The 27270-nt window shown below is 40.3% G+C and overlaps 2 protein-coding genes across 2 annotated transcripts; one reads left to right on the forward strand and one right to left on the reverse strand.

Moving 5' to 3' along the window:
- Positions 1-10210: 10210 nt before the first annotated feature.
- Positions 10211-10790, reverse strand: LOC111604543 (leukocyte elastase inhibitor-like). The gene is made up of 3 exons (XM_023322641.2): positions 10786-10790; positions 10640-10751; positions 10211-10438 (listed from the first exon to the last, which is right to left on the reverse strand). Exons 1-3 carry the CDS (start codon positions 10788-10790, stop codon positions 10211-10213), a joined length of 345 nt encoding a protein of 114 aa, XP_023178409.2.
- Positions 10791-24228: 13438 nt separating this feature from the next.
- On the forward strand, positions 24229-25272 carry LOC111604542 (cysteine and histidine-rich protein 1 homolog). Its single transcript, XM_023322640.2, has one exon. The coding sequence runs from the start codon at positions 24229-24231 to the stop codon at positions 25270-25272; it is 1044 nt and encodes a 347-aa protein (XP_023178408.1).
- The last annotated feature ends 1998 nt before the right edge of the window (positions 25273-27270 follow it).

Genomic DNA, 27270 nt, shown 5'->3' on the forward strand with positions numbered 1-27270 from the left:
ATCTTATTTACAACTACTCAGCCTTCCTTTTTTATACAAATTAATAGGCAACCCTCGCACATCGCCTTGGCTGACACAGCATAATGCATGCTTCAGTTCAGATGCGGCAACCTGATCCCTCGTCATTGTTGGAAGAGTTGGCTTGGCAGCTACTACTTTGTAGTTTAAGTTGCTATGCAAATTGCATTATTCGACAGCTTGTGCCTCGACTCATTGATTGCTCAGATTCAGCTCTGTTCGAAGAGCTAAAGCTAATGCTTGCCAGCAGACTTAAGGCGCCCACAAGGGCACGTCTCTGGACCAGCTACTAGCATGGCCGAAGCTTATTAATTTATGTACTGAATTCCTATACCAGATCTATAAAGCTATAAGCTATTAATAGAATTATTTTAGCTTCTTTCCAAGTATTCAAAAACATCGCCAGTCACAATTCTTTATAGTCTTTGACCTCTTGTCCTGTGCTTCAATGGAACACTCACTCAACACTCATACATAAAACTTAATAATTTGAAGACACTTTTCACTATTTTGTCTTTTCTTAACTTAGGTGAGGAACAAAAACAAAGACTATTTCTTACAATATTGTTTAACGCACCTCCACAGAGCAGATTGATAGACCGCATCATGTTCGTTTCGGAAATAATACTAAAACTGCTTTTGGGCAAACATTTCTATTTTATAGCGAGAAATAAGCAAGAAATTTCACTAGATGCGAATCTTGTTGAAGTTCTCTTTATTTGGCTCATTCGCATATTAATTCGCCAAATCGCAATGGCCATCTTTTCTCTGCTATGCAAATTATTTCTAAAAAAAGTAGGTGCTTTAAAAGTTTTCAAAGTTAAACAGCTTCGTCATATTGTTTGTGTTTTATTTTATTATTTTTTTGATTTTTTTTTGTTCCGCATAAATAATGATGATGCGCCAATTTCATTTTGGTCTATTCAGCCATTTGATTTGTTCATTTTGCATGCATTTTATGAATTTGGAATCATCTCTTGTGCTTGGCCATTCGAGATGGATGCGCCTGGGTGCGCAGCTGGGAAATGTGCTCGTTGCCTTTGTCAATAGGAATTAGCCAGAGCACAGCCACACAGCCACAGTCATCGATGAGTTTTATTTAAAGTTGATTTTATTTATTCTGCATTCAACTGCTGGCACAGAGGGCCATGACAGGACAGGACTAGGGCAGCAACCAGGGCAAAGCAGGGCATTTCCATTTGACTTGGCTCTGACTGACTTGCATAACATCTTCAGCCAACGTCTTTTGTGGTTTGCGTTTGTCATTAGACAACGTCTAGACCAAATTTTGCTAGCCCCCGCCCCAGCTCCAGCTCCAGCTCCAGCTTGAGTCGCAGTCATCGATAGCTATGGCAGACGCATGTCCTCAGCCGAAGAACTTGGCAACACAATTTGGCCAGGGGCAAATACATATATCGAAATTGGCAACGTTTGTGCATGTGACTGACTGAATGCCAAATACATTCACCACGTTCCCTGCCCTCCTGCTCGTCTGCTATATTGACTTACTTTTATGCTAAGCAGAACCAATATCTTGAAGATATAGCCAAATGCGACTCTTTCTCTCAATACCCTACGGCATGGCTCGACTTTTAACAACAGTTATTTACAGTAAATTTTTATATATTTTTCTCAATCTGTCCACTTTCATGTACTGCTCTCATGCAAAGCTTTTAATTAGCTCTCAATCAATGAATCTTTGAATAAATCCATTTGTAAATTGCTTTTAATCGTTCTATATTTTTTGATATTTCTCTGAGCTTCAACACATTTAGCAATTTATTTGAAGTCCTCTGACTAGCGCAGGTTTTCTTCTTTTAGACTTATAGATACCCTATTAGAAGTAAAGATACTCTTTGATAATTTTAACATGCTATGCAGTAGTACAACTTTCAAGAGTTGCTGTTATAAACACGTGCTTTATGCTCAGGTACATGACTTTGAAATGATCTTCATACATAGGTATTCCCCATACCTGTTTAAAGGGTATTGAAATCGGCAGTTGCATATATATCCGGGTTTTCATTTTCATTTTTATTGCACAATGACGTTGACTACGTCGAGGCAATAATTTTTCGACATTGTGTTCGCAATTTGTTAGCCATGAGGCCAATAAATTTGGCCAAATATGCACCATAAAAAGAAGAGAGAGAGGGAGAGAGAGAGATCCCAAAAACCTATGCACTTTATAATGAAATAAATTGACTTTCATGAAGGCGGTATCAATATGGAAGCCAAAGCAAATAAATCGCAACTTTGAGCGAAAATTAAAATGGTACTGGAGGCGTGGCAAGGCGAGGGCGGTGCCGGTGCCGGTGCCGGGGCTGGTTCGGCTGGGGTATACGAAAGGGCAAACGCTTTGGCTCGCCGCTCAATTTGCAATAATGCCGCACATCCAGTTTCATTTCAATTGCAACAATTTCGGACCGAGCCAAAAGGAAAGATATAAAATAAATACGCGTATGGCAAATGTATATATGTATATGCAGATATATGGATAAGTATTGGAAGTACACGTATATATATATATGTGTATGGCTAAACTTCTGTTTCATGTGTGGGTTTTTGTGTTGCCTGTTTTTCAGCTGTAAAATGCATTTCACATTTTATTGTGCACTCAATCAAAAATCCATTTCCGTTTGCCGTTTGTGCGAACGCCCAACGCTACCAACTTCGCACTCCCCCACACAGGCAGAGACACAGCCACAGACACGAACACTGACACGGACACGGAGTCCTGGCACGGTGCTTGTTTATTCGAAAAATATGCCTGCACGTGTGAGTACCGGAGGCTGGATGAGTGAATAGCTGAACTGAAACAGCGCGTCAATCGGCCAGCCGGCCGGCCGGTGGCTGAGCCAACTGGCATCGGCATCCAAAGTTTGATAATTGAGTTGAAGCTGCTCGCGCCGCGCTGAAGTCGTGTCATCATCGACGGCTTTTACCAATATTGCAATAACAGAGCACTCGGCTTCCATATAAATCGCGCATATGCGATTGCCCATCCATACCCGTGCCCAGCGCACGTGCCAAAGCAATCCAAATCAAACAGCAGCTGTAGCCCATCCCCTTGGCGATTCTCTGACATTTTTGAGTTTGATGAAACGCGGTCCGCAGGGCCATTCGGCTTATTGGAGTTAAAGTGCGCGCCCTCCGGCTGCCAGCAAAGGAAACATAGATAGCTGTGAAAACAGTATATCGATTAGACTTTAGCTGCAAATCTGTAATAACTAGTGTTGCATAACTGTCGAAATTTACCTGTGTTGTGTAGCCGAAAGGCTTTTAGTCTATGATAAGTCAAAGCAACAATGGCAATTGATCAGAAATCTACAGTAACCAGTAAAGCTATTAAAGAAAAGATTAAAAATGTTAGATTTTTTAGACATACATACATTGAATACCATTTGCTTAACTTGGCAAGATTCAGTGCTGTGCAGCTCTGGATTATTGAGCTAAAAATTGCTGTATGTCTATGTCAATATCATTCCTAATTTAACTCAAGGCCCGCCTAAGCTTGCGTGAATATTCTACATATCGCCCATTTCAATTACTCTCGGCCCGTACAAATTACCCAACTTAAAGAACTCATTAATTTAACTACACGCATCTTTATAACTCGTCGTAGTTTGTTTCTTTGCGTTTCGTATCGTTTCATTTCGTTTCTGTTTTGTTGTTCTTCCTCTCCAGTCCGTTTTCTACTCGTTCACGAAGTGCAAAGGAGTTTATTGGTTTTGAATTTTTTTGAAGCTCTGACAGAGAAAAATTTATATATATTTAGAAATATAAACATAGATAAAAACTTGGAATTTGGGAATTCTTAATTGTATATAGACTCGCATCACATTAAAAATAGTTTGTATAGCTAATAAAAATATATAAAAAATATAAAAAGTATTTATATACATATATATTTCTACAGTTTTTTAGCTTGAAGATCAAGCTTTGGCTTGTAGCTTCATATTGAACTTCTCTACAGATTAATAAGATGTATATATAATAAGATATATACATAAAATAAGCTTCGCCTAGATGGTAGAAAAACAAGCAAAAAAATGTTTATTTATTTTATGTATATATATTTATTTTATTTATTTACTTTGTCAATCAACAAGCTTCTCTTCGTCTTCTCTCTTCTCTAAATTCTATGATCCAATTCAAATCACATAATATTAATATTTGATTTATTTAGGTGCATTATTCAGATTTAAACTGGACTATGTACTGTACTGAGTATTGAGCAGTCAGTAGAGCTCGACTTCCTTCCATGTTCCTTCTTTTTTGGCAGTTTGTTTGGTCCTCTGCCTGCTGACATGACATGAACTGTAGTTTATTTATTATTTGCTCTGATGCTTTTTCTTTTTCTAGCTTTTTTTTGATGCTGCTACTGCTGCTGCTTGTTTCTCTTAATTTTGTTTATATCACCGAGGCAACTGTGTACATACATGTCAGCAGATTCATGTGTGTGTGTCTCCTGTAGTTTATTGTCAATTGTTTGTGGCATTTATTTCGCAATTGCTATTCCCTCTTTTTGCCCACTCTCGGCGTGTGCACTGTTTTTGCTCTTTATTTATTTATTTATTTGATTAGTTTTTATTGCTCGACTATTTTGACGACTTTTGCGACTGCATTGCAGTTGAGTTTGACAAGTCATGCGACAGTAAAATTAATGTAATTTTATTAAATTTTGATTTTCCAACCAGTAACAACTTCTCATGCACACAGTCTATATGGAAGCTCTGCTTCTTCCTGTTTGTTTTTCAATTTTCCTTGCATTAAGGTTTTCCCCCAAATCCAAAAGCAACCCCTTTGTGCATTTACATACCCGTATTGTCAACCAATTCACGCATAGAGCTACTCCGTCCACAGCTTTGGCTAAAGACTGCGGTTATTTGGCCATAAATTTTACGTACCATGGTCTATTAACTTAACGCTCCACGCTCCCCCATGCATGAGTCATGCCTGCTTTGTGCTGGCGTGCATGGATCCCCACACCCCCTACCTCCTACCTCCCCCATCCCCCTTTGTCTTAATTTGTGCAAGGTTTATCTATGAATCTGATGGCGCACAAATCAAAATACTCGTTTATATCCCATACAAAGTAGCTGGTGCCAAGTTCGTGCTTCCGCCAGTGAATAGCGAGCTTCATTTGCCCGCTTATCTATCTGATGTGGAAATTGAATTTCGCCACACACACGGTCCAAATGGCTGAGAGAATGGGCATGGGCATGGGCATGAGTCCATAGATAATTGCATGATAACAGGCTAATTTTCAATTAGCGCCATTTTGATAAGCTCACATAAATTAAGTATTCTTTTCGCCTGCTTCTCGCAACAAATTGCGAATCGTCTTTTGTTTGTGGCATAAGTAGATGCGCTCTTCCGCTTCGGGCATTGTTTCCGGCTAGATGATGCCCGTAGCTGGTCAAAGAAACGTGACTAGTTTATTGATTTGATCGAAACTACGCCAAACATAAATTAATAATAATACGAGCATTGACCAAGTAACAATTTGCTATGCTCTGCAAAATGCTTTTAAGCAGCCCTCGGCTTCGGAATCGAGAAACCCAACCAACTAAAAGTCAAACACTTGAGCTGCCTTCTTGCCTGCTGCCGTTGTCCTGCTGGCTACGTGTTGGCCATTTTGACGTCGTCGTCGTCGTCGTCGACATCGTCGAGGTCCTTCGAAACCTGCTCCATATAAAATTCCAATCATACTTGACCAAAAGCAAAACACTGGAGAATACCTAACCCCTGCCCACTCCCCAAAAAAAAAGAAAGTTAAGTGAAGTGCGGCGCTTAAGCCAAAGGCATTGAACGGGTGGCTGAGTTCTCTTCGATTTTGGCTTCTGGCAGCAGTCAGCAAAATTCTGCGCTACACTTTCGCCAATAACTTGCCATTGCTTAACGGTATATTTTATTGATACACTTGCAAAAGCAGAACGAGTTGCTTTGTTAGTTTGGTTAAAGGAATGACAGACACCACTAGCTGTATGTCTATAATCTCAATAGCTTAACTTGGCTAACTCATATTAAGTCTTTCTATTCGACTACAGTGGGTGAAAGTGGGGTAGACAGAGCAGGTCTGAGGAAGATATAGTATCTCCCTCTTTCTCCCTGTAATTATCTATCTTTCTCTTAATTCTGTTATATATTTTACTCATGATTTCACACCTGATCCAATTATATGTTGGCTTTTTTTAGAGCTGCATAAGTTTAAATCAGAATAAAATTTTTTAATATATTTGTTATTTCAATAAAATGAGCTTTGTTTGATAGCAAATTGTATGACATTATATTAATTTCTACAGATATTATAATCATGATCATAATCGATTTTGAAGACATATTAACCAATAACTCCGCCATTTCATACTACACAGTAATTTTTCGTAAATGTTTCGACAACAGCTTGTCAATTATACTTACTTCAAATGCGATTATTCAGCTTATTCAGCTATAAAATATATGAATTCATAACCTTGACTTTTAGCACAATTTTTCTGATAACAAATTTAAAGAACTTATATATATAAGCTATAATATATATATATATATAAATAATTATATGTATAAGCTATAAGCTTATTCATAATGAAATGTCCTACACAACTTTCTCTTCATTCACATCCATAACAATCCCTATGAAAACTTCAAAACAATGTGATCTAGTCTTCTTTGAGCTTTGTTAGTTCAACTCTAAAGGGTATCCGAAGATCGACTTTAGTTATTGCTGCCTTTTTCTGGTTGCTTTGCTAAACTTTGGTCCAGCAACTTGACTGCCAAATGGCCCCGCGCCGCATCGTTGCATTTATTTGTGTGCTGGGGCTTATTTCCAGTGCACACAATTTTCGACAGATTTTCAAAATAGTTTCCGCTGCATAGGTAAAATGCAGCTTGGGACTTAACTGCAGCTCCATCTCCAACTGCAACTCCCACTCCAACTCCAACTTCGAGTTCGACTTTGACTTGCAATATTTGCGGTTGGCTTTGGCGGGGCAGGCGTCGGAACTCTTTTCACTTTTCAAACATTAACCTTTAAACACTTTGTGAAGGGTGCTGCTGTTGTCGTGCAGGTTGTCACAGCTTAATCGATTTGAAGAAAAGTTTCATGTCGTTTTCTACCTCTTCCATGTTACTTTTATTTTTACGCCCCATTTGCTTGGAAGCGCTTACGGTAAATTGCAAAGGAAAATCCGTTGTCGTTGTTGTATCGAGCACCTCGCCGTGCAATGATAAACTTTCGACACATTTTTCATTTATTTTCAACACCTTTGATTGATATATTGAACACTTGGCGCCCAACTTAAGCAAGAGTCTTTGGCTCAAATGGCTGCTGCTGTGCCACGCAGCTGTTTATTCGACGGAAGCTCGCCCCAGCTGGCGCCCATTGTGCTAGCATTTCCGCCGGATGCCAAGAGGTGAGGCGAGCTGAGCCCCCAGATGCCGTTCCTCAATGTCAAATGCTGGGACAAAGGTGACGACTTTGCTCAGCAATGCCACTTCAATTGCTGGCTGATAGTTCAAATTAAACTCTGAATCTTATACCTACCTAAGGAATCGGAAAAGGTGTCGCCATCAGGCGAAATCACTCTTCAAGATCTTATTGGGTGAAACAACCTGGAGACGATTCAAGCTTAAATTGTTAAAAGCTGCGAATAAACCAAACCTCTAAACAGAATATAAATCTGGTCAAAAACTTCCGTATATAACAAGCTATAAATAAGAAAATATCATTAAACTAAGGCAACTAACTATTCCTGTTCCCTGTTGCTGAAGCTGCATCTGGTCCCTGCTCCAATCCCATAACAAGTATAAAATGCTTGCCATTCAAGGCAATTGCCCAACTAGTAACAAAACACACACAACACAACAAACAACAACAGCAATTGCTACCGGTAACAGGCAAAAAGGAAATAAGACAGTCAACTAAACAAAGCCAAAAGATGTGCCAGGACATAGCCAGGGCAATGGCGCAGGCGAAGGCGAAGGCAGACCAGGACGATGTCGATGCGAAGGGGCAACTTTTCATAAACATTATTAACAATTATTGTTGTTAGCAGAAGTTGCCTGAATGGCTGGATGGTGTTGCTTGTCGCGTGCAGCCAACAAAGTCCTTTTGGGCTAACACACACACACACACACACGCAGACACAGACACAGCTGCGGAGTAGGCGAAGTTATAAGCACGGCAAAAGTTGATAAGAATGAGCCATAGACGTCGTAAGGCAGCTACTTTTAGCAGCGAGTTCTTAACACGGCAGCTTTGTGCATTTTTTATAAACTAACGCGACGCAGACGTAGATGAGTCCTCAGTTTGCTGCAAGTTTTCTAAAGCCGGTATACTTGCACTTAATATCAAATAGGGCTTATCTTTCACATAGAACATTTAGCAAACAAAGATTAGAGTCTGACTCGCGATATCACTTTGAAGGTTAATTTCTTAAGGTCACATCAATCAAATATTCATAGCAGCCTATAAATATGCATGACAAGTCTGAAGTAGGGCTGTTATGCTAGCTGGATATTCAAGTCATATTCAAGTCTAAAGAGTCTAAAGAAGCTGAAAACAACAAATATCGATTGCATAATACAAATCGAGATTTTTCAATTTGCCTCTAAATTCAACTAATATACTCTCTTCACTTCGTGAACGAGCAGTAAAAACGGCGGCGGCAGACAATGTTTTTGCTGTTATTTTTGTTGCTGGCATTTGCTTGCTGCACATACTTCAAATAGTCTTATAGAAGCTGCTGCCGACGCCATTGTAAAGTTCATGAAGTTGCGACGAAAAACGCCCACAGGTTGGCCACGTTCAACGAAGGCTTTTGTAGCCATTGCTCATACGCCACGTTGGACGCAGCAGAATGAGCAATGTATAGAGATAGATATAGATGGAGCGAAACTTGGCTAGTTTATTTTTTTTATCACTTTTTCTTGTGGCGACCGGCGAGGGCAAGTTGCAAGTATTGCGGGAAAGTTTAATTGAGAAAGTTGAGGAATTTCAATTAACTGAGGATATTTGTTATTTTTATTTCGGCAGCGCCTGTCCTGCCCCGCCGCCGCCTACGACTCCAACCCCGCCCAAGTACTTCGTGTGTTGAGTCATGTGTGCTATTGGCTGGCAAGTCTTCGTTTTGTTTTTTACGTCTAGCCCCAGCGCTTAATATGCCATTAAGTAGCTGCCGCAGTACATTAGCTGGCATCGCTTAACTCATTTAAAGTGTTTGTAATAAAAGAAGATAAGTAACCTGATATACAGGCACAAGAGCATGTACTTACTACTATGCTTATAACTTATATTTATTTAATCTATATATATAGAATATATATCAAACTATGCCAGCTTCGTCTCAGCAGAAATCAAGTGAAATTTGTCTGCCGAATGAATCGAATGAATGTTTCACCTAATGGCAACTACACGTTGCTAGAATTGTAACAAATGAATGTGTGGCGGCCCTTGCTGAGGCTTGTGGCAGCCATCATTCAATCAATCAATTGTAAATCACGCTGCACAGCTGCGCCTCTGCTCCAGGTAATGTTGACAAGTCATGTAAGTCGTGTGTTGTTTAATTATTGTGCTCGTGTCTGTTGGCTTACCAATAAAGCGTTAACCGCTAACGAGTTAAGTGCTTTTGAATGCCCGCTGAGCCTTGACCGCAGCCGCGGAGCAATAAGTCGCAGCACAGAGACAGAGACAGAGCGAGACCGAGAGAGAGAAACAGAGAGAGAGAGAGAGAAATTGCCTACAGCGCTGACATTTCCTAAATGAGTTGTTGACCAAAGTCATTACATGAATGGCTGAGGATGTGGGTTGCTGAATACTTCACTTGACCTGAATCAAAATTGACTTCCCTTTAGTTATTATATATATAGTTATTATATATACATATGCAACTGATGGCATGGCTGTGTGCACTATGGCTGCATAAAGTGATTGGTAATGGGAAAGCCCAATTAGCTTATTAAGCGTTTTAAGGCAATAAATAAAAAATATAAAAAAAATAATTGATTGATTTTGATTATGTTTTAAAAGCTGTTAACACGTCCGGCAAAGTAAACTTCAGATGTGTTTTTGATTTAAAATACGAATGGATGGTTGATATGAAGCTGTTTAGCTACATTTCTTACTAACATCGACATTTCTGAAATTAAGAAATATTAGTTACTCATTAAAAATTGTAAATAAATAAATTTAAAATGAATACAAACTTTGGGTACCGGCAGCTTCCGCTTTCTGTACGATTTCATTCACATATAAAGCTCCTTGGAAGACCGTTAAATTGCTAAAATTGGGTGATTGAAATATATCAGTGATGTCCAGATTCCTAATAACTTCGTTGAGGACCATACTAAATTCCAACTTAAACTTTGGCAGAGTGAGTTCCAAGGTTTTAAAATCAGTTGGTGTGATGTCCTTCAACTGGAAGAATCGTAATCTGCTAGTAATAATTGAAAGCTTGTCGACTGCCTTCAGTAGCAGAATAAGCATAGACATTAGTGGGCTGCTGAAAGGTAACTCTACGGCATGGGCGTCTAATTTCGGGATGAACAGGTATTTAAATCTGTCCGTGATGGACATTATGTCAACCAAATTCTCTACTCAATTTCCTTTGCTATCAACTTGCGCCGTATAGAATGGTTTCTTCGCCGTCAATGGAATATTAAATGGCGTCAGCCAAGAGCCTCTAAAGTAAATGGCACTGGCAAGTATCAATTTTGTGGTTTCGTCAGCTCTGTCTATCAGCTCAACATTTTGGGCGACATAACAACATTTGACTCTATTGTCAGCTGCAAGGCTTATCCAATTAAAATCGTGGCTACACAGTTCGCCAAGGTCCATTCGACAACACTCGATAACAGGAGCATGAACACTGGATAACTGGAGAGCTGCGTCATTGTGATAGAACTGATATTTACTTAACGTCCGTTGGTCTTGTATAGGTATTGAAATGAGAATTTATTAGTCTTGCATTATTCTGTTTTAAGCGCTTTTAGTTCCAGACTAAGCCGCACGGCTTATCAGCTAAATTCCGGGCCTATAGAGTCAATGCTTTATTTACGTCCACAAGATTGTAATTGGAAAATCGTGTGGAAGAGATTGCTAACAAGGTAGCTTTATAATGCCATTGAAGTGCCTATCAATGAAATTAAATTGAGCTAACTTTTGCACAAGTTGTGAAACTTAAATAAACAGCCCAGCTCATGAAGTCGGAAGACACCTTTACAATGAATGCCATATTAGTTGTATTCTTAAGAGGAAACACTTATGTTTTCAGGAATTCTCAATAATTATGCTTGATTTGATTCGAGTTCATTTGGAATGGATGCAAATTGGTAAATGCTTCAGTTGACATTATTAGGAATTAAGGGTAGCTTATACATAAAGGCTTACAGTGCTTTCTTTGGAGTTTAATTATGATGAGGCATTAATGCATTTGCAATGGAGAAAGAGAAATTCAGCTCTTTATTTTGCACATAATTCAATGAAATTGATGGTGTCAGAGTGAGACTTGCAAGCGAGAACTTATGGCAACCACTGTTAAGTAGTAGGCAAAAGAACTTGCCTGATTAGACGACTGTTGCATTTGTCACGTTTGCGTGCTCTGCTTTGCCTCTGTTTTGTTTGTCGAATCATTTGCGCATTGCAATATTAAATAATGCTTTAAAAAATAAAGAAAATTGTGATATTTTCCGTTCATTTTATTTATGCTCTTAACAAAACCCTTAAAAAGCTGCCCGTATGATTCGTTTGCTTTTAATCGGTTTTATTAAAATGGAACTATGTATAAGTCGGTATACTATGTGAGGTCAGAGCTAGAGCCAATCAACTGTAGATCCTGATCAAGAATATATGCGCCTTATGCCTCCTTCTGCTGCTACACTCATTTGAGCAAGCCCATTGTATTTGAAATTCCCATTTCGAATGGGTTCAGTGTACAACAATATTGTCTTGTCCTTAAAGCTTTATCTATACTAGCTAAACCAGTTGCTAACTGTCATCCACATGACTGTTTGAAGCCGCAAATCCCAGCGCAAAGTCACGCGAGGCAAGCGGAGAGCGTGTAAGAGATAGAGGCAATGTAGATACTGCTAACATGCAATCACGTTGACAGACTCTTTTAAGTAAAAAATGCGCAGGTAAAGAAGAGAAAATAATCCCAGCGCAGGCAGTGCAACTTTTAAGTAGCAAACAGACACATGCACACGTACACACACACACACATATATATATAGAGAGAGTATTACTTGATCCGTGCTACTTAAGAAAAACTAAGTGAAGCATATAAGTAGAAACTAATTTTCAAGCTGATGTAACAGCAGCGAAAAAGACGACAATAACAGTAGAATGGAAGGACAGAAAGAGAGAGAGAGACAGCAAGCAAGCAGACTGCAGCAGCCATCAGCAGCTGTCTCTTTGTCTCTTTGTCTGTCTGCTTGTCCATGTGCATGTGTGTGTGTGTAAGTGTACGCGTCTCTATTTCGTTGCTTCGCTGGAGTCTGTGTCTATGCGTGCGTGTATGTGTGTGTGTGAGTATTTGACGTCAGCTGCGCTTAATTTCAGCGCATTGCTCTTGAATGCGTAAGGGAAAGTAATAACAAAGCGCATTGCATACCTTTATATACTCTACTTCCAATGAATCCTGAGTCATTCTGCTTGAATTTTATTGATTATTATTATTTTTATTATTTTTATTATTATTAAGAAAATTTAATGATTTTTAGTCTTCAGAGCAGCATTTTAAAGTCCTCTATATTGATGCCATAAGTTGAACACATAAAAATTATGGAGCTATGTGCAGGGTATTGGCTAGTCAGTCTTCACTCTATCTGCTTGTGGTCTTAGGGTAACAAAGTCAAGAGACAAACTGGCAAAGTAAAAAACTGCCAAAGGCAACGGTTGACTGGCTGTGGTGGGCGTGGCAATGCCTTGAGTGCACCTCGCTCATGCTTTACCGAAAGTTGCCTAAAACAATTTAAAATTATCTCACGTACGTGCGAAATTGCAAACGTATTGTGGGCGTGGCTATGACGCTACAAACACCCAGCCATCTCAGCTCTCAACAATAAATGGCAGCTTATAAGTCAAGTGAAAAGCAGAACAAACAGAAACTGAAGCCAACACTGAAGGACTACGGCAATTTCGGGTCTGGATCTACTCAGGCAGCCAGAGAAAGAAAACACAAAATAAAAATAAAAATAGAAATAGAAATAGAAATAGTAACTGATTGCAAAATGTTTCATTGTGCAACAGTGGGCGTGGCACATGCGAGTGGGCGTACGCAGCTTTGCCAAGCTGCGGCGTTTTAAGTACAATTTTATAGAGCATGCCGAAAGGCTGATTGAGTGGTAGAGAGAGAAAGAGAGAGAGAGAGAGAGAGAGAGAGAGAGAGAGAGAGAGAGAGAGAGAGAGTTGGAGACTATTGATAACAGAAGGCATAGGGTAAAGTTAGATAGTGTGAAAAATATGAATAGATGCTAGCCTGAATGGTCGTAACAGATAGGAACGATCTGATGAGATTACGATTGAACGATGAAGATGAGATTACAACATCTGAAAATAGCAACTATTTTCTAATAATTACAAAAGGGATATATGAGTAGAAGTTCCCTAGTCCAATGACATTATTGAAGATTATTATTATGCAGCAAGAAAAATTATCAAGCAGTTTGTTGTGATCACTTAATGTTCTTATGATGAAATTGAGACTCTAAAGATACAGCAGCTCAGTTCATTTAATTAGCTGCTTTCATAAGCAGGGAAAGTTTTTGTTCTTGAGCTTGATATGATAGTCATTGCAAGCACTTAAATCCTTTATTAAATACTTTATCATAGCTAAAAATTGTTTCTAAGCAAGTGGGAATTTAAGTTTTGAAATAAAATTTCATAAAGCTTTATGAGTCACTCATCATCCACTTCAGTTATAAAATTCTCTAAGCTGCTCAACAGCGATAAGTTATCAAAGTCAGCCATTTCTGATCTCTTCCATAATACTTTAAAGCGAATTCAATTTTGTAAATGCTATCCAGTTATTAATAATAATAAGACATACAAATTCCAATTGCAAAGTGTTTCATTGTGCAAGAGTGGGTGTGGCACATGCGAGTGGGCGTGCGTCGCTTTGGCATGCTGCTGCGTTTTAAATACAATTTTATGGAGCATGCCGTAAGGCTGCAATTGCCAGACGAGAGATGCCAGGCTGGAAGCGCAAAAGTGGTCTCCGATGACAGGGAATGAAGTGTTGCTCGTTGTTGTGTTTACTTTTGTTAGTGTTGCAGCAATTGCTGTTTTGTGCATGTGCAGCGAGGCAAGGCAGGCTTTGAAGCCAGGCGACAGAAAGCTACTTGTGTGTGTTGAGTCTGAGAATTGCTGGCCGAAAGATGACTATATGGCAGCTAAAAGGGGGTTGTAAGTAGAGCACAAGTCAGAACTAACTAAAGAATTAAACTACAGAGCTGAAGAAACATTTGTCGCCTGGACATTCGCAGTGTTTGAGTCACGGTGAGTTGGCCTCTGGCAGTCCCCAGCTGCCTGGGTGCAGGAAATGCATTATCCACTTAAAAGTCAAGCTGAAAAGACTTTCAATTGTGAGTTGGGCTAGTTGTAGCTACTTAAGCCGTCAGATGCAAAGCAGACAGATTTTGCGCCTGGCACCCTAAAACTGGGCTAATTTTCGACACCTTTCGGGCTCATAAAAAGCGATTATCACGCACATTGAACAGCAACGGCTGGAGACACATTGCATGCGAACTGTAGATACAATATTGCCGGAACAAATCCAAACACAATAACACTTTAACTCTAATGAGCGAACTTTAAGTGGGCCAAAGTTTTACCTGGGTGTGGGCGATGCGTCGTGCTATATCGTGTGTGATTTGAGCCATAAAGATAAAGCACACGCTGAATGCAGACCCCCACAGCCCCCACAGAGTCACAAGTTTGTGGCTAAAGTTTGGAGGGGGAGGAGGAGGATGATAAGAATTCGAAGGAAGAGTGCGTGTATACGTTTGGCACTTTGGCAGTCACGTGCAGCTGCTTAGCATCTACCTCCATCCATTGTATCGCAGCAGCCCGCGTCATTTGCTCCATTAACAGTAGACGTCGCTGCGATATCAAGCGGCTTCGGATTTTGAACTCGCAATCTCAGTGATTGACATGCGGGTTGCAGGCATTCGAAGCATTCGAGCCTTTCAACCATCGGACGTGTTGGCCGCCAGACAAACACCAATAAAAGGGGTTTATTGTTTGGGCTTTAAGGGTGTTTGTATATATATATATTTCTCCCTTCAAATTATGCCTTGATGTATTAGCTAATGCAATAGTTATAGCTTCAGATTTAGTTGCAAAGGAAACTTTATATTGTTACTTCTATTTGGACTTTGCATAAAAAAAACTGAAGCGCAATTGTCATATTTCATATTATGATAGAAGAAACACTTGACTGGTCGTCTGGCAGTCTGTCTGCCTGGCTGTTCGGGTCTAGCAAAATAAATATATTTGCCTGCAGCAATATTGTATTTCAATTGAGAATTGAGCAGTGCAACGGGCAAAATCTGAGACGTAATCAAATCATATGAAAAAGCCAAATCGAAGATGAATTCCAAATCGATGTCGAGACGAGGTCGACGGTGACGCTGCCGTTGCCGTTGCCGTTGCCGTTGACGTTGACGTTGACTTTGACGACGATTTGCAGTTTGAGAAAGCTATAAAAAAGTCTTTGCATACTTTTAGGGCTGGCGGATTTGCGCAACTAATGCGCCTGTTGTTGTTTGTGGCTTGTCAATGGTTATTGATTGTCTGGTGTCATGTGTGCCAGCCGAAGGGCCACGGAGGAGGAGGCTCAACGTCTAAGCTGGCATGTAAAGCAAGGCGGAAGCTTTTAAGATATTTTGTTCCCCTTCCGCAGTCAACGGCATTTGAAATGTGAGCTGAGCTCGTGTTGTGCGCGTGTGTGTGTCCTTAGCATTTACATTACAACAAAAAAGGTTCTCATTTCTTTTTTCTTTCAGTGCCGAACTCTACAATCTGCACATGAAAAGCAGACGCATTTGGAAATATTCAAACATGAAATCGGCTTGGCAAATCCTCAAGAGCTAAGCAGCGTATCACAAACGGCTCAGCTCCATTTGAAGCGAGATAGAGCGAGACAAAAGCAAAGAGACAGAGCGAGACACAGTGAGCGAGAGCGGTGGACAGTTAGTTGACAGTTGGACATGCGGGAGCGTGAAAACTTTAACAAAAACTTTGTCATAACTTGCTGAATTAAATTTGTAAAAGTCAAGCATTGAGCGTGCAACGATAGAAGCTTTCTTTATCTGCCCTCTCCGCTCTGAATTGTGGAGGAGTCCATGGCTGGCGAACTTTGCCAAATGGGCATTGCATAGTTTTGGGCGTCGATTGCGATATGACAGCGCAGTTGGTTGCACTTTTCTGGGGTGTCTGCTGGCTAGCAGTTGCTACCCAAAACGTTAACTATTGACGCTTTCATTCGCACTGCCTTTGTCTGGCTCGGGGCTTGAGTAGAAAGTTTTTAGAACAATATTGCATAGCTTTTGGGCTGACATGGTAAAAAACTGAAAGCTGAACACAAGAATGTCGCCTTGCAAGCTCTAAATAATAATCACATATGCTGCCGACATCGAAAGTTATGCCACACACACACACTTTGAATGCACACTGAATCCACTTTTCTAAGATATTAGACATTGCATTAGATGTTAAGCAACTTGAAGACTTACCTTCTCAGTGCATTCGCTGTGTGATTACTAGCTTTATTTGGTCATGTACATTGTTAGTTTGAGGTATTGCTGTCTTTATGCTTATGGTCCTTGAATAGTTGACATGCCTCAATCGTTGGCTGACACCTTAGGGCACTGTTGCAGTAATTGGTTTAGTAAGTCAAGCCAACAAGTTTTGGGTTATCAAGTGAGTTAGTTAGCTGCTTCACTTGCAGCATGGCAATTCCGTGTTGATGGCAGCAACAATATTCAACTGAGTGCTCAACAGTGTCTTCGAGTATGCGTTGATTTGCCTTCCAATTCCAATCCCAATCGCAATGCCAATGGCGACGGCAATGCGCGCTTCGTTTGCTTTGCAGCCGTTTTGCATGAATATGCATGAGCAGTTACAAGCCATCAAAACAAGCCACACACTGGTGCACTAGCTGCAGAGAGTAGAGAGATAAAAAGCAACTATAGCGTAGAAGCTACAGCCATAGTTGGCAGCTGGAGTTGAAGTTGCTTTAAGACTGAAAGATGCGCAGCGCTTCCCGTGCCATTGCCATATGAAATTTAACCGCGTGACTAACGAGTCTATCGTTGGAGGCGACCAGACCACTCTACTTCACTTCACTTCACACGCCACATCAGAAACATCACAACATGTGAACAGCACAGCAAACTAAACCGATGCCAATGGCAGCCAGCATGGCGTATACTTGACGTCTGACGTTCAACGTCCGACGTCCAACGTCCGATGTCCGTTGTCCGACGACTTTGCTGCTGTTGTTTGACGTGTTGAGTTTAATTGGAACACTCGACGACGTTGCTTGATGGCAATGTTGCTGCTGATGTTACCATTTTGCTGTGGCTCGGCATTTCATTCGTGTTGTTGCATTAATTAATGCAGTCTCAAACACACAGACCTTGCTCATATATATTTCTACATTTTTATTCCTTTTTTTCAGCACATAAAAGATAGCGTTGCAGCTCCTTTCTGTCATCCTTAGCTCAACATCATTAAAGCTGCTACGAGGTGTGCCGCAGAGCGTTGCATTTTGCTCAACTCAACGGTTCATTGCCGCCTTTTAGGGTGGACCTTCACGCAGCTGAATGAAACGGGCTTTTCATTTGCGCACAACAAATAAATATGATTTAACGAGTCTGATAGCAATATTTTGTGATATAAGTTTAAGTTACCATTTGCCGTTTGAGCACTGCGAATCTATTATGAGGCATAAAGAGAATGTTGAATGCCGCAAAAACTTAAATACTTGTCATGGCAAATACTTTGTTGTTGTGGGCGGCGCTCGCAAGTGTCGGCAAATGTGTCTCACTCTCCCCCCTCTCTCTCTCTCCATGTGTATTTCTTGTTGTTGTGCATTATGTTGCATTTGCAATGCAAATGCGTTTGTGCTTTTTTCCTGCTGTCGTTGCCAACACAACGATGACAGCAACAATAGCAACAAGCACAAGGCTTATATGTTGATGCAGCTGCTGTTGTTGCTTTTGCGTAGCTTTTTATTTCTTTATTGCGGATTTCACAGTGCGTGCGTGTGTGCGTCTTGCATTTCCTTTTAGCTGTTTATATTTCTAATAAAAATTTTACATCATTTTATGCATCGATGCGCAAACACAGTCTTAGACGAGATAAGTGGACGGAGTCTTGAGATGGAAGCATAATAGAAAAGAGATTTACGTAAATGTCATTTCGCACCAATGATGCACTCAGCTCGAATTACTAAGACTTTTATTTATTTTTTATGCAAAATATTTGTTTGTCTTTGCTTCAGCTGTGGCCTGGCTCAATGCAAAATCAATTTGTGACGCTGTCAGCCCCACTTTCACGAGCGAACAGAGACGATCGACGAAAATAAAAGAATCCAATCATTTCACTTCCAGATCAGATATTTATTTTTGTCCCTAGATATGCAACGCGTCCAGCCAAATAAATATTCGAGTTGTCTTTAAGTAAAAATACAAATGGACGATTGATTCGTAAGCGTTTGGTTGCTGCATTCCCTGAGTTTGTTGCAATCATTAAAATTCAGATTAATGCTTTGAAATGCTAAATGTCGAGACACAAACCTTGGTCAGCTGCAGATTGAGCGCGCGGCATAATGGGTTCGAATACACTTTCTTGCACGACGTGGTTCAAATGAAATTTACCTCGATAGTTGGTCATGCGACTTAGTTCAGCAGAAGGTTGAAATATTCGAGTGATGTTGAAGTTTTTAAGAATTTTGTTAAAATTCATTTCAGATTTTAAAAACAAGTCTGGCATTATGAGATCAAATGCTTTGAGTCTTGTTGATGTCAGATCCGCCATGCTGAGTTTATGTAGGTTATTCTCGATTGTCTTAATACCATCCATTTGTTTTGGTACTAGGAAAAGGAGTTTCAGGTCTGATTTGATGAAAGGTATTGCAATGGCGTCTGCATTTACTTCTTTCAAATAACTGTGCGGTAAATTAGCTTGGGAAGAAATCGCGTTAGTCTTAAATTTGTTCATAAATCCTTTGATTAGAGGTGAATAGAATGTTGCATTGATGTATTTCGGATTTGGTAATTCTAACGTCTCATTAAAATATGTAGCGCTGAAAAGCATTAGATGTCTGTCTGAGTTCATCTTATCAATCAGTTCCGTTATATGTTTATGGGTATGTCTGATCACCCAATTCGTGATGATTTGAATTGATGAAAATCAGTTTTGAGTTTATTTTTTATTACGTTTCGATACGTTTTATTTATACTGATATTTTTGGCCACAAATACACTTGTGGCCGCATATAGGTTCTCATTCAGAGAATGGGCAATAATTTGATTACCATTTGTCAGCTCTGCGATTACCTCGGCCCTTGTTTTGTGTTTAACTTGTAGAAATCTGGCGATTTCATTGAGTGTTTCACTTCTAGCTCCCATATAGATTGCATAGAGGCTGTCGACGAATAATTTGGGCGACATAACAAAATTTATCTTATCAGTGCGCTGCAAAACATTCCCAATTATCGTCGTGGCTGCAGTATTCGCAGAGCACAATTGAACAACACTTGTTAGCAGCAGCACAAGCACTGGATAACCACAGAACTTTACCATTCTAGAGAAACTTATAATTGACTTTGCATTCGCGGCAACCTTATATAGGTTCTGCATAGATAATGCTTTAGTCTCGCATTAATGCGTTATGCCTTTAAGAGGCATATATAATATATAAGTGCGATTATATAATTTATTTTTATACACTGAACCCATAGAAAACGGGAACTGAGTGAAAATGTATGCCACAGGTAGAAGGAGGCGTGCCATAGCACATAAAAAATATATATATGTTTTTGATCAGGTCGAGAAGCTGAATCCATCCAGCCATGTCCATCTATCTGTCCTTACTAAGGCTTTGATATATACACACATATGAATATCTTCAAGCTCTGAAAATTAGATGAAGAAAGTTCAACCAGAAGTAACATTATGCTTAGACTAAGTAGCTCCTGCGTATGTGTGCGTTGGTTGCGCAATGGTTCAGGGTATCTTCTAGTCGAGCAGTCTCGACTAAGCATACCTATTCGATTGTATACGTTATATACGTGATTAGTTCCGATTTTATATCACATTTATTTTTAGCTTGTGAGCTCTTTCGTATATTTTGCTAAGAAAGGTTGAGGCTTTCGAGTCAATTCTGATGAAATTACTTAGTCAAGACTGTTTTTCTTCAATGCTCATCATCAAATGGACGATTCTAATGTCTGCATAAAAACAAATCCCTGCATTCAGGCACATGTTTTTGAAGAATTTCAGGTATGGCAATAAGAATTGTTCAGGTTTAAATACAATGCTTGAAGACTTTGAAAAAATGCAGAGAACATATTCATACCTAAGGCTTGTCTACTTATTGCCAAAGGGCGCTGCAGTGTCGCTCATGTTTTCATTGGGCGTGGGTTTCTTTTTATGACAAAGTAACTGAACGCACCACAACGCAACGCAGCGCAATACTAACAAACAACAGCTCTAAAATAGCTGCTGATGTAGTTGCTAGTTGCTGGCATTTGTTGTTTCTGTTGCCGCTGCTGTTGCCGCTGCCGTTGCATTCCATTAACATTACAAATGTATTCATTGTTTGCAACTGCAGCGGCAACAGCAGCAGCAGCAGCAACAACAATGACGCTATTTTACGCCGCATTATGCGAAAATGTGGCAAGTGATAGAAAGGATAATGCCTGCTCTATGCTGGCATGGCACACGCTCACGCAACAACGACAATAGCAACAACTGCAACAAGAACAACAATGAGTCGACGCACAGCAGTATGTTTTTTCCCCGTTCTTCTTATGCGCAAGTGGCTTTATTATTTGTTTTTGCATACAACGCTAATATGCCAGTAGTGTGCGTGTGTGTGGGTGTGTTTGTGTGGGTGTGTGTGTGTGTGTGTGTGATGCTCTATCGACGCTGACAGTCTGTCTAGCTGGAAGAAAACTGTAACTGTGCTTAGATACAGATTTCATACTCTATCACAGTTCCATGTTTGTAGATATGTTTATGCATAGAGAGAGAGGGAGCGAGGGAGAGGGAGAGAGAGAAAAACACATAGAGACTGAAGAAGTATTAGGAGAAGAATAATAAGAAAAAGAGAACAAGATGCCGTGCACAAGTGAGATAGAGAGAGAGAGAGAGAGGGAGGTAAAGGAGATGTTGAGGTTAAGTATGATCATAATACATATATATTTATATATTTATAGGCATAGATTATAGTCTCAGCTCGACTAAGTTTCATCCTCTTCTAACGGTCGCCCTGCTGCGGCTGATTCACACAACACACAAAGCCTAATGAGCTTGCTTCAATTTTTGAGAATCGCATAGTAGAGCGCTATTTACAGACCTCGCCACATTGATTGTGATCAATTGATTGGACTCATAAGCACATAGGGTATTAATAGCAGCTACGATGGCAAAATCACAGCTTGTCAAATTGTTTTCCTATTATTGTTGCCATTGTTGTCGCTGCCATCGTGTGTGTGTGGGTGTGTGTGTGTGTGTTGGGTGTTGTTGGTAAAGCTGATGTTCTTGTTGGGCTTATCGTTATTTAAATTAGCATTACAATGCATTCACACAAACAGCTACAGGCACACGCATGTCTGCCATATTGTTGCCGAAGGAGAATTGCAATTGTGTGCGTCGTGTTTGGGTTTCAGTTTGTGTGCAGCTTGTTTTTTTTCTTCTTCTCCCTTTAAGGGCAACAACAAAATAGGTTACGCGTTTTTCAGCTTCTTTCAGCCCGTGTTGGGTGTTGTTGTGGCAGCATTTATTAAATTTTTAATTAAACACGAGTTGCCATACAGACGATTGACAAGCAGGCGACTTAACTGACTCTGTGGAACGCACACATGGCGTATGCGTGATTTATTTTTAACTCTGCTCCGCATTTGTTTAGACTGTTTGCCATTTTAAACATTTAACTGAGCTGAAAATGTGTCATGTTGGATGGCGAAAGCGAATTGATAAAAACTGCTGGATAAATTATAGCGAGATCTGCAAGCGAAACATGTTGACTTTAATTGCGATTCAGGCTAACGGAAACTGAGTCTAAATATAGAAAACTGGTCTGTTTACCTTAGTAAGACTTTCAGCTAGTGTCTTTGCAGCACGCTGAGAATTGACTCATGAAAGTCACAGCACATGTGCAGCAGCTCAACTAAGATTTGTCTCTTATTTATCATTGCTTAGCCAGGCCAAATATGTGAGCTTAGCTTACGTCTAAAAATCCATTTTATATGTAATATATAATTTAAAAGAAGAGAGAGAGCAGAAACTAAAAACAGAGACATTTCATGCCTCAGTGAGAAATGCTAAACATTTATAAATTTTACACTTACAGTTTGCTGCCTTTTTCAGTGAGAACATTTTTTAGTACGGCCAAGAAAAGCGATACGCTTCAATGGGAAGCAGAAATCTACTTTGATGTTATGCAATCGTGCGCGGCTGAGGCGGATGGATGACATGAACACGGCACATGTACAGGCTGGGAGAGAAAGAGAGAGACAGAGAGGGAGAGACAGGGAGAGGTAGAGTGGCGTACATTATTCATGTTATGGCCATGGCTTTTGCCTTACTCGCTGTGCAGACAGGTGTGTGAAATAACTGGCAAATATTTTACAGCTGTCGCCTTTTTGTGCATGTAATTTAGCATTTATTTGTTTGCTTTTTGCCACACACACACACACATAGATAGAGAGAGAGAGTGTGTGCGTGTGTGAGTGTTCTAAAAAATGTTTCGACATTTCTAGTCATTTCTCAAGCTTGATTGCCGCCTTGTACAATTATTAGTTGACTTTGACATTTTAAGAATGATTGCATAAATTATGTTGCCTCACATGGCGTGTTTGCGCTTATCAACGAGCTCCAAAGCATACGGTTATATAACAGTGCTATTTAAATACGAACTAGAATTTGGAAAGTAAAACCCAACTGACTGCTTGATACTCGCTCACACTTAACCAATTTTGATAACTTCTTTCTTGGCCTAACTGAAGAGAAGGTGAACTGAATCTCAGCTCGCAATCTGTGGATAAACAATATCATTTTCCAACTTGCCATATTGACATTTATATGGTCTAAGCATGTAGCAGCTATAGCTATATATATATTCCACATTATCTGCCGAGACACACGCACAGTCAGCAAGCTAAAAATCGCACGAAACCCATATACTGCTCTCGTTTCGTGAGCTAATATAAAAACATTGTTTTCTTTTTAGAGCACAGCTTATCATAGCCGGAAAAGTAATTTGGTTTCGATTAGGCTCTGTAGAGGGTTCATGTTCGATAACCCAAGAAAGCTGACTAAATTACTTTCCTTATATAAACTTGTATTTATATTATAAAGGTCATATATATATTTATATAATATATATATAATATATATGCCATATATATATTTATATATTTATATGTACACTAAGTGTTGTCTAAATAAAAATTTAATTAAATAATGGATTAGATTACTTTGGCCTTCAAATGTGGTTTAAAAATGGACTTTGTTTTCAGTAATATATTTCTTAATTCTATATATCAACAAGAGTGAATATGAGAGAGGATCTCAGCTTGATTATGTATAATATATAGCTGCATCTTCTCTTCCGCTCAGCGAATTCTTATAAAAATCTAAGCTCGATATAAATGCCAAATTTTTATTTACTCTAATTTATGCCTGCAAATTCAAACGAGCATTTAGAATTTATTTTAGAAATAATTTATTTTTACTTCAAAAGTTGTTATTTAAATAATATGGAGCCCTAAGATCTAGGTTGGCGTTGTCCATGGGCTGTATTGTCGATCAGTTGGGGCTTACAAACTGTGAGCTAAGTCAACATATGAAAATCAACAACACTTGAAACAAACAAATGAAAATAACCTTAAACTCGAGCAGCTGACTTTCCTGGAGCCAAGTCGTGTTTCAATTGCATGAAAAGAGCAACACGAAATATCCAAATTAAAACACAGAATGCCCAACACGGAAGAAGACGCCACAAGACCCTACAAGCGCCAGCGTTTGAACATGGATGGAGGTGGTGCAGGGGACACAGATCAGCCGGCCGGTTCGAGTGCCGTCGATGCAGCACGCACTGAGCCGGAGCTGAGCGAGCGTCTGCGCAAGGTAATGCTGTGCACTGTCTGCCTGGAGCTGCCCCATCCGGACGATAGCTATCAGTGCACCTTGGGGCACATCGTGTGCGAAGATTGCGTGACTCGTCTGCTGGCCGAGGCGGCGCTGAACAGTCGCGATGCCCAGTGCCCGCACTGTCGCACCCACATCAGCTGGCAGGAACTGACAAAGAACCTGGCCGTGGGCCAGACGCTCTGGGAGCTGCCGAAAAACTGCTCCGACTGCGAGCAGCAAATAGAATACAAGAGCCTGGCCAAGCACCTGAAAACGGAGTGTACTAAGCGCTTGGTGCACTGCAAATATCGCTGTCTGGGCTGCATCTGGCAGGGCTGTCAGGAGGACAGCGCCCAACATGAGGCCAGCTGCAGCAATCTGCAAATGTCTAGCGATGAGATTCTGACCGCACTAAGCACCATAGACCAGCTGGAGCAGATGGCTGTCCAGCCGCTGCGACAGTGCCATCGGCAGCTAAGTGCCCAGAGGATTTCGTATGAGGATCTGGATTTGCGCTGGCCGCAGCACACATCTCGCCTGAACGCCGAGCTTCGCTTTCAGTCTGCCACCATTTTTGTGTTCGAGGAGTCGTGGCGCTTGCGTGTCAAGCTGGTGCTCGGCGCCACTGAGCTGCGGCTTAGCTATAGTCTAAAGATCCTGTCGTCACCGCGTGAGATATTGCTGGTGAAATACTTTGCCACCTTGCCGGCCATACATGTGCGGGCCAAGCAGCTAATGGATGTGGAGCCGCAGCTAAATCAGGCATACTTCAACATGCCCGGCCAGAGTTCCGACTTCAAACTGCTGCCCATGAGCTGCCCTATAGCCACTTACCGTCTGCTGGCCATGCCGCGGATCAAGCTGCGACTCTGGATGATGTTGAACTAATTACGAAATTGATTATTTTGCAAGTTCTTAAACTTTTATTGGGATTGTTCGTTGCATGTTCTGGTGTATTTATTGCTTCCTACTTTTCTCGATGTCCAAGCTGAGCTTGTCAACCCAACTCTTAAACAACTTGGTAGCATCTGCGCCGAATTCTCCAGCACGTGTCGTAACCAGATCGCCAGTTTTCTTCAATTCCTGCATATGAATGGAGGTCACAATCGACAATCAACAATCAACAATTCTATCGTTGCCAACTACTTACATCAATATTCTTATCGCTGAACAGCTGCTTCACGCTGTCGACAAACGGCTGCAGAGCTGGGCCCAGACTGGGTTCTTGTATAGCATCACGCGTCACGCGATTTCCGTTGCAGATCTACGAAGGAAAACACGAAAATATAAAAGCCAAACACGCGGCCACGCCCACTGTACTTACGGCAACGAGTGCAACAAGGACGAACAGGACAGCGATCTTGGCCATTTTAAGTTGTTTTGGAAATTGACTTAGCTCTGCACAGTTCCACACGAAGTTGAGTTCTGAATTCACTATTTGCAATTCACTCGTAAGAACACCTTCTTTTGCGTCTTCTCTGCGTCTTTTGGACAGCAGCCCACCGACTTTGCGCACTTATCAGTAGCGTCGGGCCGAGTGTGCCATAGGTCGGGGCAGCAGCGTGCAGGTGCTAGTTGTTTGTACATTGATTATAATTTCGTGTGCATGTCTGGCCACACCACATGCTCAACTTATATTTTCATAAAGTGACCAAAGCAAAAGCAAAATATCTATACCTAAGTAAATTATCATGCGAACAAATATAATATATAAGGTTGATTTAAGAAACATGTTTATTTGTCTTTTATATTTATTATATATTACAAATTTAATGTTTTCGATTCTTGCTTCATAAAACATAATCTGTGAGCATATAAATAGATAGCGGAAAGATAGATACTTTTTGTTCTACGTATCTCCTGCCTTGTATTTCTGCTAATCAAAATGAATAATGCTTTACAGTTTTAGATTGGTATTAAGTGAATGGCTTTACGCTCTCTTTATTGGCATTTGTTTTGGCTTATGTCTATACATTTTCATGCAGCTTGTTTACAACTAACAAATCTTAGTTTTGTGGCTGGTTCTTTTTTTGGTTTTCCACAAAGTTCTTGGCGTTGTCAATGAATTGGTTGGCATATTTCTGCATCGCCTCCGGATCCACGTATGCTTTGACCATTGTGGTTAGATTGGCGAATACATTTCCCAATTGGGCGCTAAACTGCTCGAGTTGTTTGACCTCCGGGCTAACCTCGTTGGCGGTGCAGAGCTGCAAAATGATAATCGACCAAGACAGACGAGCATAAACACTTTCGTACCCACACTCCATATGCATTCACAAGTCAACTTACAGCCAATAGCGCAATGACCAGAAAAACAACAGCGATCTTGGCCATAATTATAGATTTACAAGTGTTCAACGCAGCTCCAAGCAGCCAGGCGACGAGATGAGTACTAATACAACAATTGACCAGCGATCCGAATTGTTGCCTCAGCTGAAGAACTTTGCTTCTCAGTCACACGTGCTTTGCACTTATCAGCTCCAAAGATGTGATCGGCTGTGCGCAGCGGGAATCGAGCGAGATTTCGAAGGGAATTCGGGGTAAACTAGAATTATGCTTAGTTCCAGCTTTTCTCTTTGGGATGGAATGGATAAGGGAATCGGAATGGATAAGGGAATTCAGATTTCTGTGTGGCAGGAATCAAAAATTCCATTCATTTTGGAATCCTAAATTATTAGACGTGCGGGATTTGTTCTAATATTGTTTATTTTTTTGTTGTTTTCTTTTTGGAGCACAGCTTATCATAGCCGGAAAAGTAATTTGATGTCGATTGAGCTCTGTAGAGGGTTCATGTTAGATAACCCAAGAAAGCTGACTAAATTACTTTCCTTATATAAACTTGTATATATATTATTAAGGTCATATATATATTTATATATTATATAT

Source organism: Drosophila hydei, unplaced genomic scaffold (genome assembly GCF_003285905.1).
Source record: "Drosophila hydei strain 15085-1641.00,03,60 unplaced genomic scaffold, DhydRS2 tig00000001-arrow-pilon, whole genome shotgun sequence".
NCBI classification, from domain to species: Eukaryota; Metazoa; Arthropoda; class Insecta; order Diptera; family Drosophilidae; genus Drosophila; species Drosophila hydei.